The 15,374-nt window shown below is 38.5% G+C and overlaps 1 protein-coding gene across 6 annotated transcripts in view; it reads left to right on the forward strand.

Annotated features, from left to right (window-relative positions):
* FAM13B (family with sequence similarity 13 member B) overlaps positions 1-14,830 on the forward strand; it is a 47,598-nt gene extending 32,768 nt beyond the window's left edge. For 2 of the 6 annotated variants that reach the window (XM_065848757.2, XM_065848758.2), the window contains exons 15-25: positions 2,362-2,427; positions 3,507-3,717; positions 5,565-5,694; positions 6,139-6,220; positions 6,496-6,725; positions 7,086-7,169; positions 8,377-8,472; positions 10,709-10,792; positions 10,892-11,064; positions 11,485-11,586; positions 12,489-14,830. In XM_065848757.2, coding sequence (XP_065704829.1) covers positions 2,362-2,427; positions 3,507-3,717; positions 5,565-5,694; positions 6,139-6,220; positions 6,496-6,725; positions 7,086-7,169; positions 8,377-8,472; positions 10,709-10,792; positions 10,892-11,064; positions 11,485-11,586; positions 12,489-12,612 — 1,382 coding nt within the window. In that variant the 3' untranslated portion in view covers positions 12,613-14,830. The remainder of the gene's footprint in view (positions 1-2,361; positions 2,428-3,506; positions 3,718-5,564; positions 5,695-6,138; positions 6,221-6,495; positions 6,726-7,085; positions 7,170-8,376; positions 8,473-10,708; positions 10,793-10,891; positions 11,065-11,484; positions 11,587-12,488) is intronic. The other 4 variants (XM_065848760.2, XM_065848759.2, XM_071814739.1 and 1 more) reach the window with 4 other exon arrangements.
* The last annotated feature ends 544 nt before the right edge of the window (positions 14,831-15,374 follow it).

The raw sequence follows: 15,374 nt of genomic DNA on the forward strand, positions 1-15,374 counted from the left end.
AGAACTATCTGCAACTTAATTAAGGACCTTAAAACAAAACTGTAAAGAAAAAATAGTCAAAGGAACAACTAAAGAAAGCGAAAAAGCTCAAGTTTCATACTAGAGGTTTGTTTATTTTGTTTTGTTTTGTTTTTTAAAAAGGGACTTATGGTTCCTAGGAGTCTCTCATCCAAGTCCTTAAAAAAGCTCTCTCTGGATATGTCATATAGTCGATATGTTCCCAGTGTCTTTTTGTTAATGTAAGCTACTGAAGTTCTAATACTAACTGAATTTGACTTAAAATCACTAAACTACTAAACACAGCAACTTATATTTCATTTGTTCTGAAAAATCTGTTGTTTCATTTTAAACATCAGGAATCTTAGATGTTGGTTTCCATGTCATTGAACAACTTGAAGCAGCTCTCAATTTTCAAATAAAAGTTAGAGTTGCAGATGGATATTACTTCTGTGCCCCTTCTCCCTCCACTGTTTGGATTTTAGGAAAAGCAGACTGTTTGGAACAGTTTTCTCTGAGACAGGATTCCTTATGTTTGTGACCGTATTCTTCATGGCCTTCCATGTTTAGCAAGGCCCTGAGCTCATGACTTTACTGCACTTTGCTCAAATGTCTGGTAATAACTGTTTAGAATGTTGTTTTACTTTTGCAAAAACATAACCACTTTGTAACCAGAGAAAACCGTTTTATCAGTATCTTTTTTTCAAAGTGCTTACCTTTTTCTGTGTTTTTTTATATCCTGTTCCCTCTGCCTAGTGTTGATATTCTGAATCATCACACCTTAAAAAATGCAAGTGATACAGTTTGCTAAACTACTGTGAACTGTCACCTACAGTACAGTGACCGCAGTCCACTTGTTTCCAGTTTTAAAAGCTTGTACATACAACCTGGCAGATACAGTACAGATTTACTCTGCAGGGACAAGGTTTTCACTCCAGTGACAGCAATTCTTTGAGATATCTCTGAGTGTCAGGGTGAATGTCTCACTGGCACTGGTGACAGGGAATGACTGTGTTTCACCCTGCTTGCTGTGCTGTAAATATTAAAACAAGCAAAGTATACCTGAAATGTGTGTAGTTTAACAGTGCAGGATATGCTTGTAGCAATGTCAGCACATCAAGCTTTGTCCTGAAGCTCAAATGGTGATAACTTGCTGTTAATTTGTTACCAGTATTGGCTATTTTCCAAATTAATTGCCTGCATTCATCCATCCTTCTGTTTCAACCCATTTACAAATGCTGAGGTGTACAATTTCTGATTGGCTTGCTTATAGTTTTGAAATACTTGCTGGCTGGCCCCCAGCAAACTGTACATACAGAGTTTGTCGTGTCATATAGAAGTCAATTTGCAGGCATCCAAAGACACCGAGTCCAGATTTTCATTCTTGTTCCCCAAGATCTAAAGTTTAAGAAAAAAATCCTGTTTATGTTCTAAGTGTGTTATTCACATTAATTGCTTACTTGCACGTTTAATTTTGTTGCATTCTGTATTTGTGTTAATCTGGTTTAATATGTATTCGCAGAAGGTTTGTGGCTTCCATTTTCATTATTTCCTTAAATCTGCACATAAAAATTCTTTTGCTTTTACTTACCCAAATGCCTTTATGACCCTTAATTTGAAAAGAAAGTGACATATCTGTATTTAAATTTCTATTGTAAGCTTTTTGGTAGTAAAATCATGATATTTTGCAAGAGGTGTTATTTCACTGCAAAGTATTGTAGCTTTAGCTGTTGTTCAGTCCTGTTTAGGATGGTTATTAGGATCTCAGCCTTCCAAGGCCCTGTAAGTCCTTGTGTTCTTCTGTTGAAGTACATTGGCTTTGTACAGAAATCTGTACTAGTCCAAATCTCCTTACAAGATTTGGGTTATTAAAGCCTACGTAATAGAAAAGTTAAAGGCCTGTAACCAACAGAGTTCTTGAAAATGAACCATCAAATGCTTGCTGGCTTAAGGCAGAAATGCAGATCAGTAATCTATATTTCAGAGAATTTTTTTCTGCATTTGCCCTGCTTTTTGGAAATCACCACCATCTCTATTTTTAAGCTGTGAGGAACAACATATTTAGAACTCGTATTTTGTTAATGTGAGGATGCATGAGACTCTTATTAAACTATAATAAGTCTTTACTATTCCTGTGTCGGTTCTTTGTAAATCTTCTCAGTAAAAAGCTCAAATTGGCTGAGGACTGAGCATTCTTACCTGTGTTGAAATTGCCTGGAAGCTGAGAGTGCTCAGGGCCTGGCCCAAAAGATGGGATGTTTTTCCCTGGGACTGTATCTTCCTGCTTTACATGTGATGTATAGTTTGTTCTGACTGTGCTGTGTGTTCACTTTAGTATTTTTGCCATTTTTTTCATTTTATTAGCGCCATGCCCTATCACTTTTCCCCTCATTGATTTCAAAACAATGCATCTGCAGAGAGAAGGGGAGGGTAAGTATGGTTCGCCATACGTTCAGTTATCTGCCTTTTGATAGTTTATGGTTTGCTTTCTAACTAACCCTTCACCTGCTGTCCCTTATATCTTGGGAATGTTCTGATCTGCAGTTTTTGTGTTTACTTTTTTCAAAAAGGTCCCCTTCTTGTATCTTGTACTGTGTGAACAGGCAAGATTAGAGCCTAAAAACAAAACAAAAAATCCCAATAATACTTAGTAAATGTACAATGGAAAGCAGGTACAAGGGTTATTTTTTTAAAGATTACTTTGTGGGTTTTATTGTTGTTCTGCACACTTTGAGCCCAGTTTTCAAATTTCTGCTTTGAACTGGAAAATATAGGCAACTCTCTAACAGGAAAAAGGAGGGTGGGATTTTAATTTACAGTGCTTGGAAGATCACATCAGCTTTTTGTTAGACAGCAAGAAAACTGTATCTGAGAATAATAAGGGATGTTAGCAACTAACTTTTTATAGGTGTTTAAAAAAAATTGATTGTTTTGGAATCCCCTGCTTAAAAGAAATCACTTTCCATGAATTAGAAATCTCTTTTTCTCAGTGGTGTCACGATGGATTTAAACTTAAACCCAACAACACTCCTTTAAAAAGACTTCAGCAAATGGGTATTGTACCTAAAGAGGTATTGTCAGGCTTACCTTCTTCAAAACCCGGAGGCAGTCTTTCAAAGTACATGCGTAAGGCATAAAAGTTAATTTCCACAGCAAAACATTGCAACAGACAATAAATATTTTCTTCTAACTTCAGATTTCTGATGAGTAAATAAGGCTCTTTTACAGTATTAACTGTTCAGAAGTGCATACTCCCAAGATACACTTTGAAAAAGGGATCCTAGTGTGCATACTTCATTTCAGTACCTTTTTCTTTCAGTTGATACATGACAGAATTTGTAGCTTTCTAATGTATTTCAATGTTTTATTCACTTTGTGTATGACACCACATATATCCTTTATAGCATATGAGAGTAAACATTGAGTACGCATTTTTGTTTCCTTTTGACTCTCTTTTATAATTCTGTTAACAGAAAAGTATCATTTTGTGTCCCTTTCTTATCTTCTAGATCCGTTTCCTGCTTTCAAATCTTGGCAGGAGGACAGCGAATCTGGAGAAGCTCAGCTTTCCCCGCAGGCTGGGAGGATGACGAACCATCCGTTGGAAGAGGACTGTCACCCCATCTTGTCACATCGTAGTTTGGATTTTGGGCAAAGCCAACGTTTCTTACATGATCCGGAAACGTTAGATTCTTCATCCAAAGCACTTTCTTTTGTTAGGTATGTATTTGGATGCAATTTGGTGGTTGTTGGGGCAGGAGATGCTACTGCCAGTAGGAAAATACAGCTGTTTTAAGAACCTCCTGGTTTTAATGATATTAATTAATTGCAGATATTAATTAATTTGCCAAGGTCAAATGCAGCATTATGTGGCCATTTGGCTGTTCTGCCTGCTCAGGAACTGCCGTGGTGAGTCAGACCAGAGGTTCGTCTGGGACGATATCGTGTCTCTCAAAGTGGCCACTGGCAGATGCTGAGGGAAAGAGTATAAAAATAGAGCAGACTTGCATAGATTTCCCTGGCATTTGGTCAGGGCTTCTGACAACCTGTTCTAACAGCACTTCCTGGGCTGAAGGTGATATTTATATCCTTTGTTTACCAGTCTCTACTGGACTGCTGGTCTATGTTTTTATATAAGTTTTGGCTGGTTTTTTTAATTCAGTAGCATGAATATCTGTTTTCATGTCGCATAATTTTGGATTTGTTTTGTGTGCTGTGTTATGCACTCCCAGGAAAGAGAACCGGGTTCTACAAACCGTTGCAACTAAAGTGTGCAGTAGTGGCCTGGGCAGGTTCTTCATTTGTGCTGTGGGAAGTCATCATTCAGAAGCAGTGTAGGAAAGTAGCAGCTGTTCGGGGGAGAGGCAGCAGTACAGCAAAGAGGGAGGCTTCTTAATGCAGGTCCTCTCCTGCTGATTTCGAGGATCAAGCCTGTTTAACACAGTGTTTGAAAGCAGAGTCGTAACTAAACAAGCTGCAAGTTATTTGTGTGATGCAGAAGGAGTGTGACCCTCCAAAACTGTAGATAACCCGTGGCCTGTCCTGCTGTTACTATGAAAGGTGATTTAAGAACTTCTATACTCGTTAGGGAAGAAATAATCCCATTAAAATGAGAGAATCTCAAACAGGAAAGACCAAGTTTAGAGCCTCTAATTCTGTCTGACACAGATTTATTGATAGAAAAAGATAGTTGCCCAAGTTTTATCTAGTTACCCGCAGAAGGTAGTTGAAAAGCACTGTTAAAGTGATGCGGAAGAGTGACCTGCGGAGAAGTGCTGATTGTAAAGGCTGTTCTCCTGGTTCTGAAACTAATCAGGATCTACACTAGTAGATTATTAGATTAGTATTTCTAATATCTCAAACTACGTAGATGTCACTAGTTGTGCTGTGCTGTGCTGAGAGATCTTTCAGGCACCTTGTGTAATAAGTACTAGAAAATTCTCATGATCAATCTTGAAATAAAAATGTTTTTTCACAAGAAGGAAATATCAAGGAGCTGAACAAATGCAAAGGATTATTCAAAACCAGTATTACATATTCTAGAAATCTGTTAGTGAGGCAAACAGATTAAATTATGTAGATGGCTTTTGGGTAAATATTTAATCCTCACCTAGCACAGTTAAGTGGAAGTGTAGTTACCAAGGGTGGTTTGGTGCTAGCTTCTAGCCTGGACTATATTCTGTGCCAGGTATTTCAAGAAGTACTGAGTATCTAGTAACTTAGATAAGTAATTTAGCCACCAGGAAGTTCTGAACTGTTTTAATAACAGTGTAATTAACAGTACAGTAGTTTATTACACTTGAATTTCAAATGTTCTCTTTCACCAAAGAGCTGTTTCTGTTACGTGTATTGCTAGAAGTAGAGAGCAAAAAATAACACGTCTCATTTTGAAGGCAGCACATCAAAGTATTTTGATTCAGTAAGTAAATAGCTCTCAATGAAGACCTGAAAATAACTGATTATGAACTGAAGAAAAAAATTGAAATTAGTCATCTGTTACTCAAATATACAAGTTGTTTGCACTCATTTAATTGTTTAAGTGACACTTTAAAATGTTTTTCATACAGAACACGAAGAGCATCCTTTAGCTCTAAAGATGACAAAAGGGAAGACAAGACACCTTATCAGCTTGTCAAGAAACTACAGAAAAAAATAAAGCAATTTGAGGAACAATTTGAAAAAGAGAAAAACATAAAGGTGAGTTACCACTTCTGCTTTTACTCAGGGTAAAAACTGCACGGTCAAGCCAAGTTTCTTATTGTAGTTCAGCACTGGGCAACTAACTGTGGGATCACAAATAATTGTGCTGCTTTTTACACCAGTGAACTGAACAGCAGCTGTCCTGGAAAACATGCCATAGTGGCTGAGCTCAGGAAGGGCAGACAGTGACATTTCTGCAGTGAGCCTGGGGAGATGAGAGAAAAGAGCATCTTACCACTTATCTCTGGCTCAACTCCTGATGTCTTGTTTCAAGTTTATTTTCACAAGTGATGTCTGTTCTGTTGGCACTAACAGTGGCATAAATGTTACTATAGTCAGGTTCACTGTCATTAATGTTACCAAGTCTTGAAAGAACTATTTATAAACAAACTTTGGTGTGTTTGTTTTTATAAAATGTAGTTTGTTTTTATTACTTTCCAGCCCTCCTATAGTGATATTGCGGCCAATCCAAAAGTTTTAAAATGGATGACTGAACTTACCAAATTGAGAAAGCAAATAAAAGGTAAGGGATGCTGCAGTTTCTGGTTTTCTACAAACACAGATTATCTACATGACTGAAAAGGCTGAGTTGTTCAGTAAAATTCCACAGGACAGTAAATGTTTCCTTTCTAGATTCTGAACTATTCAAAAACCAAAACCAAATAATTCTTGTGGCTTTGTTCTTAGTTTATCAGGAGAGAAACTGCCTATGCAAACTGTCATATTCCTTTATTTGCAGTTGAACTGAGAGAATTATTTCTTCTCGACCTTTGGATTGAGCAATTTTTCTCATTTCAGATGCAAAGCAGAGGAGCTCAGATGGAGACTTCATACCTCAAACACGTCCACGAAGTAACACTCTTCCAAAGAGCTTTGGTTCATCTCTCGACCAAGAGGATGAAGAGAATGGAGATGAGATGCGGGTTGTGCAGAAAGAGAAGAAACCCACCAAGGAAGCTACACTTGAACTCATTTTGAAAAGATTAAAGGAAAAACGAGTTGAGAGATGTTTGCCAGAAGATATAAAAGTAAGTATAGGGTTATGGTTAGGCTGTTTCTAAGTAACTAACAGAGGGAAACAGAGCACTGTCAGACACTTCCAGCATCACTTTATCAACAAAATGATGCCTCTGTCTAGCAGCCCTTTATCAGTCCCTTGTATTTCAAACTCTGTGTGGAAGTGACCAAGATGAACCACGTTTTCCTTGCTGACTCTTTATTAAAATATTAGGAGAATCTACTGACAATATTAGACAGTTTTAAATGGATGAAGGTGGGATGCATGGCCTTAAGTAAACTGAGCTTGCCTAAGGCATCTGTATAGCTCATAATGTAGGAAAGACTGTTGACGTGACTTGTTTGATTAAATATCAATTATTTCCTGATAGAAAATGACGAAGGACCATTTGGTAGAAGAAAAAACATCTCTCCAGAAAAGCCTCCTGTATTATGAAAGTCAACATGGACGGCCGGTAATACTCGGTTTACTTCATCTGACTATATTAATGTGTGTGTAGACAACAATAATTCTTGTGCAGTAGTAATACCAGACTTTAATGCTGGTATGTGTGGATATTTTTACTTGTTCAAAGCACGAAGTTATTATTAGTTTCCGTGTTGCCATCAGAGGAAGTTATTACATTGACTTGGAAAAAAAAAGTATATATTATTAGGCCTTTTTTCCACAGATCAGTAGGTTGTTGGAGTTTGCAAATTGATTGGTGTCATTTGGTGCCTTGTTTGTCTGGGAAGCGAAGAGAAATCTTAAAAATAAACACTATTGAATTTCCTGGGAAGAGACTGGAGATGTTGTTCTGGATTTCACAAAAATAGAAATGAAAAGACACTTTGTGAGGTTTTTTGGGGGTGTTTTTTGTGGTGTTTTGATGGAGGTTTTTTGTGTGTGTTTTCTTTTTTGAATATATGGCATGTTTGTTTTATCACTGGAGATGTGGAAGTTACAGTCAGTAGCTTGCAATTAGTGCCTAAAGTTGTGGGGTTTTATCTTGGACAGTGATCAGCATCGCTGGTCCAATCACAGGATCTTTCCAGTTACTTTTCTCTCACCCTTCTGGCCTTGGCGCGCTGGCTGTGTAACCAGCACTGCGGGAACATCTGATCAAGCCTTTCAGTCTAAAAGCAAAGGAAGAATCATGGTCTTGGAGATACTGGCGCTGGTTCTGCAGTCCACAGCTCAGGATAGCCTTTCAGATCTGTTATGTTGGCATACACAGTGGCCAAGAATGGAGAGTAAATCAGATAGCGGATAAAATCTCTCTAAGGTTTCATCTTTTACTTTTTTTTCCCTGACATTTCTATAGAATCATCATCACTGCAAGGCACAGACTCTTCTCCCCCAATTCTTGATCCTTTTTTTTTTTTTCCCTCTTTTCCATGGGTCTTTAAAGATAGAGGGTTTGCTTCTCCGGAAGCTCCCCTAGCTTCTAGGAAGTCTTTGCAAGTCTGAAAAGGCAGTTAAAGTGAGAAAAGAGAGAAGGAAAAAGCACCCATTTATTCCCTTTTATTTGCATAAACCCCATTTTGTACACATAATTTGAACTAGTTTTATGTTCCTAATTGGAATGTACGTGGCCTGGCATGAGAAGCATACCGCTTTGTGTTTGCTTGGATATTATTGAGTGACTGGTATAATTAATTCTGTGGTTTCTCTGCCTTCAGGTTACTAGAGAAGAAAGACATATTGTGAAGCCACTTTATGACAGATACAGACTTGTAAAACAAATGTTAACTAGAGCAAGCATTACTCCTATTCTTGTGAGTAAAACAAATGCTATTTTGGTTTGGGGTTTGTTTTTTTTTTTTTACTTTCAAACTGCTAGGCTGCCTTTAGAAGAGCTGGTTCTACTGTTCCATAAAATACATCTTTCTTGTGGAAGATTTAAGGTGATGTTATTTTACTTGAGGCATTGAGAGCAGAGCAGTTCAAAGCTGTCTGTGACCTTGGTGGCTCTTGGGAAGTAGCTGGTTCTCAGTAAATAAGCTGTCCTGACTTGCCTTGTCTGAGACCTTCCCAAGTCCCTGTGCTAGGTATGGATCCACAGTACATGTTGTACTTCTCGTCCTTCCAAAAATAGTAACAACAGTTGCAGGGAAGCTTGTGTCTCTTCTGTACTGCAGGTTACCGTCCCTAGAGGCATGAGTGACAGGGTGGCCATAGGAACCATTTCATTCCTTCGTGCTTCCCCACTGTGAGATGTGTTACCAACATCTGCAGCATCTGTACAACATCTATTCTTTTTCATTGTGTTTTCACTTCATTTCCTTCTAACTTGCAGTGCTTTCTATTATTTTTTTTTTCTGTGGTCTTATAAGAAACGAGGAAGGAAAGCTTTTGCGCTGTGTGAGGATTGATGTAACCTTGTTTATAGTACCTGTAAAGCAGTTGGGGAATGGCAGCCAGCTGGCTGACTTTGTTCGTCATGAGCTGTACTCAAAATCTTGCGTGCTGACCCAGCCTTGCAACAAGACTGTTTTGATATTAGCGATTTGACCTTTTTAGAAGGAAGGGACTGCACAGCTGACGTGAGATAATCTCTTTATGTACAGACAGGTATTTACCAGATTTATGTAGCTGGGCAGTACTTACTCAGCAGGAACTTAATCAGCTGTTTACACTGACTGTTCTTAGCTATTGCCTTTAAACCAAAGTACGTTGAGATAAAGGGACCAGTTCAAGATCATCCTTTCTTGCGCATATATATTTGGGCAGCCACTTCTATAGAAAAATGTGATTTATGTTGCAGTCGTGTTTCAATTTAAGAGCTCTTCTATCAGTATCGCTTTTTGAACTCTATAAACACAGTTGGTTCTTACACACCTAAGTGTTTCTCCATGACTGGTGAATCATAGGTTATTAGTGGTGCCCTTGACTTGGTTGAGTTCTATCCCATCTCTCACCTCAAAAATGTGACTCCTCAGCTGAGATGCATTTTATATTATCAGTAGCTTTATGACTATATCATAGTAGTAGTTTGTTTTTCCTGTGAAATAAAGGGATGGGTGATATCCAATCAAAAGGATTTCAAATTCAGAAGAGAGCTTGGTAACATAATTCCTAATCTGTGCTGTGTGCAACATCTGTAAAATATTTTTCCCAGGCCTCTGCTTTTGAAACCTGTAAGACCGATCCGTGAAGCTCTCTAATTACCAAGGGCTGTTCAGTGATAGCTTATAGGTAGGCTGTGTTCCATGCCAGGTATTTCAAGAATTGTGTTTTGGTTTATGACACTTGCTTCCATGAGAGATCTCTTATGGTATCACAGTGCACTAGTCACAGACACTGAAGCCTGTATGGAAATTTCCAAAGAAGCAAGAATCTATTTACCTTTCGTGAACTAAAGTTGTTTTGACAGGTCATTGTCTGTGTGGCTTTCATGTTCCACCTTCCTCCTGTTCAAGTAGTCCATCTGCTGGAATTGCTGCTGCGGTCCAGGGGCGAGGGATGCACAGGGCAGAACCACAGGTGTGCCGCAGGCAGCCAGCAGTGACACCTGCACAGCACAGGGACTCCTCTTTTAGGCTGAATTCAGAGGACTTGGGCTTTGAGGTGGCAATAGGTAACTCGTACGTAGTGCCGGGTTTCAGAGTGGTCTAGAAAAAGAAACTGGCGTTGTTATTCCCAATGTAGACCTGGCAGTAGATAACAAATGGCTTTGACCTTGTGTAACTTCATTTTTATGATCTCCCTGTGATTTGGGAGGAAGAGTAAATATGAAATTCAGAGAAATTTTTGTGCTTTATGAATTTTCTACAAGTCAGAAGAAGAATATTAGAATCTCACATTTTTACTTGTATGTCAACGATACTTTGGCCATCTGAGCTTTTTGGGCTATGTGGTAGTTTTGTCTATGCTCTGGAAGTATGTTTGTGGTCTTCTATTCTTCTGAAAGAAGAAATACCTTTAGGTATTAGGTGACTTCAACAAAATTCTGACTGCACACAGCATTTATTGTCTAATTGTACATAATGATACAAACTTAAATTTTTACAGGGGTCACCATCAACCAAGAGGCGGGGGCAGATGTTACAGCCCATTATTGAAGGTGAAACCGCCCATTTTTTTGAAGAAATTAAGGTGTGTACAGTGCATTTTTTAAAAAAAATATTTCTCAGCACTTGTAATAGGGAACCAAATTATTTCATATTTGTTTTGAATTTCTGCTTTGACTTTCAGGAAGAAGAGGAGGAAAGTGATGGTTTGTCTGCAGACCTGAATGATATCTTAAAAACTGCTGCCCAGACACAGCCTGTTTTAAGCCCAGTTGAAAACTCTGAGTCTGATCTGGAAGATGGTCAAGAGAAACTGACCCGCGACCTGAGGTTGTCGAGCACCCGCGCTGCTTCTATGTACGTCAACATAAGTGACTTGATTCTCTTATAGAAGTTGCAATTATTGGACTTACAGTCACGATACTAAATATTGATGTTGGGTGGAAGGGAATGATGTGTTCAGCACATCTCGGGAAGCATTTGGCTTGAATGAGCGTTCTTTCCTTTGACATGTCAGATCTTTTTGTATTCATTGAGTTGTTTAGTATCTTCTAAACCTTCTTCAGCTTTACTTGAGCTGTGTAGGCAGCAGAAAATGTATACCCTTTTATTAACTACTAGTTTGTTCTCAACATTTCACCATCAGACAGCATATTCCTTACAAGCAAGATAAATTTATTATTAGCCTAGCTAGCTCAGTGGTTTTTGATTATGCTTTGGAGAACTTAAGTTGTATTGTATGGCAAATAGTATTTTTCTTTCACTTGAAATTTTTAGGCCTGAATTATTGGAGCAACTGTGGAAAGCCAGAGCTGAAAAAAAGAAGCTACGTAAGACACTACGAGAATTTGAAGAGGAGTTTTATCAGCAGAATGGAAGGTTTGTTTAGCACAAAAACCAGATGCTGGACAGCAGCCTCATTTTCTAGCCAAGTATTTTTCTTTTGCAACTTTCTATAGGAATGTTGCCAGAAGGAATCTGGCCTGTTTTAATCTCTGCTATGAATAGTTTTCTGAAGGAGAGAGCATTGCTGTGTATTTTTAATCGTGGAAGAAGCCTGCTCCTGGGTTTTGTTTCCTCTGTTACAGTCTGTGAAGTATAACAATGAATATGGAAGAACTAGGGGTGTTTTTAATTTTTTTTAAGAAAAAGTATTTTTAATATAACACCACCCACCACCACCCCTACCTCAAAGTATCCATCTCTTTTCTATCATCAGGCAGGGAAGGTTTACCCATTTGTCCTTTGTTCCAGTAGGTCAGTCCTGATGCTGCGTATTTGCTTTACCCATAAATGGGTTGATAATTTTTATTCTTCTCTGTATTGTTCAGTTATTTTAGGCTTATTTGAATATGTATTGTTATGAATTTGATTGAACTGCTGCCCATTGTGTGTAATGGGGGTTTTTTTGAGGTGTATCGCCTCTTGATCAAAACTAACACCACTCGTAAGAGATCACTCACTTTCTTGACTGGCAGACATTCTCACTTAACTATATTTTCTGCTGAAGAAGTACAAGTTCTAAGAAGAACTGAAGAGAACAATTTATAAACAGTGCTGTGATATTTATGCAGAATAAATTCTGCTGGGTTTTCTATTCGGTTTAGGTGATGGCAATTTTAACTACAATGAACTAAAATATAGTAACATGTCTATTATCGGCAAACAAGCTCCAAAAATGTATCCATCTGCCCTAAGATAACTGCACATCGCTGCTCTCGTGGTTGGCTTGCTGCAATGTGGAGGATTTTCTTGAAACCTATTTGTGCTTCTTTTTATAGGAACGTACAGAAAGAAGATCGGGTTCCAATGCTTGATGAGTACAGGGAGTACAAGAAAATAAAAGCCAAACTTAGGCTGTTAGAAGTCCTTATCAGCAAACAAGATTCTTCAAAGTCGATTTAAATCTTGGTCCTCCAAACCACTGAATAACATGATATTTCCGTATACTACCGCTGTACTTATCGGGTGCTTGTGTTCATTTGTCATGCACTGTTGAAAGAATCCAGTTTGTGCACTTTATTGTGGTGCCGCTCTAAGATGTTTGAAGGGTAAACAGGTCCTGTCTAGAGAGCAAATAAGATTTCTGAGTTTGAGACTGCTCTATCCAACTTTAGCAAACACAGTTTCCGTCAGTTTCGTATTACAGATACTTCCATCTTGTTCCAAAACAACCATAGATTTTTTTTCTTTAGAATTCAAGAACTTTGAGACTTTTGTTATTACCAAGTTTTTGCATTACTGAAGAAATTATTAATACCATAATGCTACACTGAACTACTCCTCTTGCCTATTTTTTCTTATGGGGGAAAAAAGTCAGCAGATTAAACATACAGCCCTTTTTCCTGGAACACTTAAAAAAACCCAGACTGAAATTCCTTTCAAAGGACGGCCGTGGAACAACTTTAATTTTTGGTATTCTAAATTGCGCCTATAACACAGTAATAATTAACATCTATGGATTTTGCTCATTAGTGGTCAAGTTTCCTCCTTGATAAAGATGACAGTGGACAAACCAGAAAGTGACCTTGCTTAGTGTCTTTTAAAACTCGGAAAACTGAAAAATCCTCTCACATGCTGCCTACAGGACTTACTGTTGTTCGTTTTCTCTTTTTATCGGTTATTGTTTATCAACTAGTGGTGACATAGTGTTTTGTCTGAATTGGATACTGCATCTCCACTTCAGGAAGATTTGAGGAACGTAATGAACATTTCGGTGTTACGGGAAATCTGATGGCGCTCAGACTCGTGTAGCTCCAGCAACAAAGAGCTGGCTTAGGACAGTTAAAACTCCTCTGTACCTGCACTAAGTACGGTGTCAAGGGCTAGACTCGATGTAGTTAACGTGCACCACGGGGTGAACTGTTGGGCTTGAGTGAAAAATTACTGCTGTTTATCATGATTTTGTTTTACAGTTGGAGAATAAAAATAAGTTGTCTAACCCTTATGATGTAAGCAAAACGGTTTATGAGCCTTGCATGATTTAGCTTCAGAGTTGAAACTAAATAACGTTTTTAAGTATCACATCTGCTGTGCTGAATGATGATTTAGCTCCCAGCTTTGTGCTCTGCAACAACCGTCAGCAGCTAGTTCGGATCTGGCAAAACCTGAGTGTTAATTTTAACTGGTGCTTTCTCAGTTTGGTTTTTTTCCTTCAGTGTATCAGTTTGATCGTGGCCATGTTTTGCATGCACCTCCTCTCGCTGCATGTTTTTATGACTGGCTAATGTCAACATAGCTGTTACTCACACTGCTTTACGAAAGACCAAAAATGAACTTTCTCACAACGGAAGAGATGGCCAGCATGTAACCTCAGAGACTTGCTGTTCTGTCATGGAGCATATGAAATAGGTTGAAAGTAGGATATTTAGTGCTCAGATCTCATCTGTGTATTGTAGAATACTTCTTGTTTTGTTTTACTCTGCTCGTAGGCATGCAATTTTGGAATTCAGAAAAAAAAAGCACTAAAACTATTGAGCACTGGTGGTATGCCTTTCTTTTTTAAACCGCAAAATGATCTGGGACCTTAGAGAATTATGAGGTTAAACTAGTCTTGAGACCATTTATCAATTATATTCAGTTCCATCGTGCAATGTACACTTCAGTTACTTTTCTACCAGTCTGCAGACACGGGTGTATCCAAACATTGAAACTAATGTGTACTGTATAGTGTTGTACATGAATGTTTGTGTTTTATATACCACATGCAAAATGTCAATATGCACTATTTAAATGTTTTAAATAATATATTCCTCCTTTATAATGCTTAAATCTATATGATTCCAATATTTTTATAAGTGAGTGAGTGATCAGACTGGTTCCAATTCAGAATTAACAGCTGCTTTGTGTTTGTTATGCAGTGTTTGGCTGTTTATTCAGTATAGTAGATAAGCATGGCAACAGTTATGCTGAGTGTGTTTTGTGCCATCCTTGTTCAGCAATAAATAAATGGTAGAACTAGGCATTTTGTGATATAACAGTTTTACTTTGGTAAAAGCAAAACCTATATATCTATATGGATATATAGAAATGAAATATATATATAACTGAACCAGATATAATTGCATTGCTATGTCTGGTGCTTATTGTATAGACTTTTATAATAAAAGTACCTTAACCTTTATTGTCATATATCTTTGTTTCTCATTGTGCTTTCTCCACTGGCATCTCTTAAAAAACAAGGGTCGAGTCCTTTGCTGTTGCGTATGTGTTTGCAGTTTCAGGGTGTTGCTGAGACAGGTTGGAATTGCGCTGCCTGCCAGCAGAGCCCTCGAGGAGGCTGCAGCAGTTTGAGCCTTATCGTACCTGTTCACACTGTCTGACAGCAGAGAAGGGATGGAATCGGCTCCTGAGCGGACGGCTGGGCTGGCGGTGTGATGTGGGCTCTGCTGCTCTGTGCGCTGCCGCGGGATCAAACCCCGAGTCTCGCTCATTCTTGCTCCAGCAGCAGCTCTGGGTGGTCGTGGGGCAGAGCTGCTCCAGCCACTGCTGGGCTGATCGTTCACTGCTGATGAATGCACCTTCAGCTGATGAGCAGCGTTTGGTTGGGTCTCTATATCCACGATGATTTCTCAGCCTTAAAATGAGTATCACAGCAGTTACTGCTGTGTTAGTGGCCAGAATACACTCTTTTTACATGCAATTCTGTGAACCCAAGAGGATGCTCT

The sequence above is a fragment of the Patagioenas fasciata genome, chromosome 14, assembly GCF_037038585.1.
Source record: "Patagioenas fasciata isolate bPatFas1 chromosome 14, bPatFas1.hap1, whole genome shotgun sequence".
NCBI lineage: Eukaryota > Metazoa > Chordata > Aves > Columbiformes > Columbidae > Patagioenas > Patagioenas fasciata.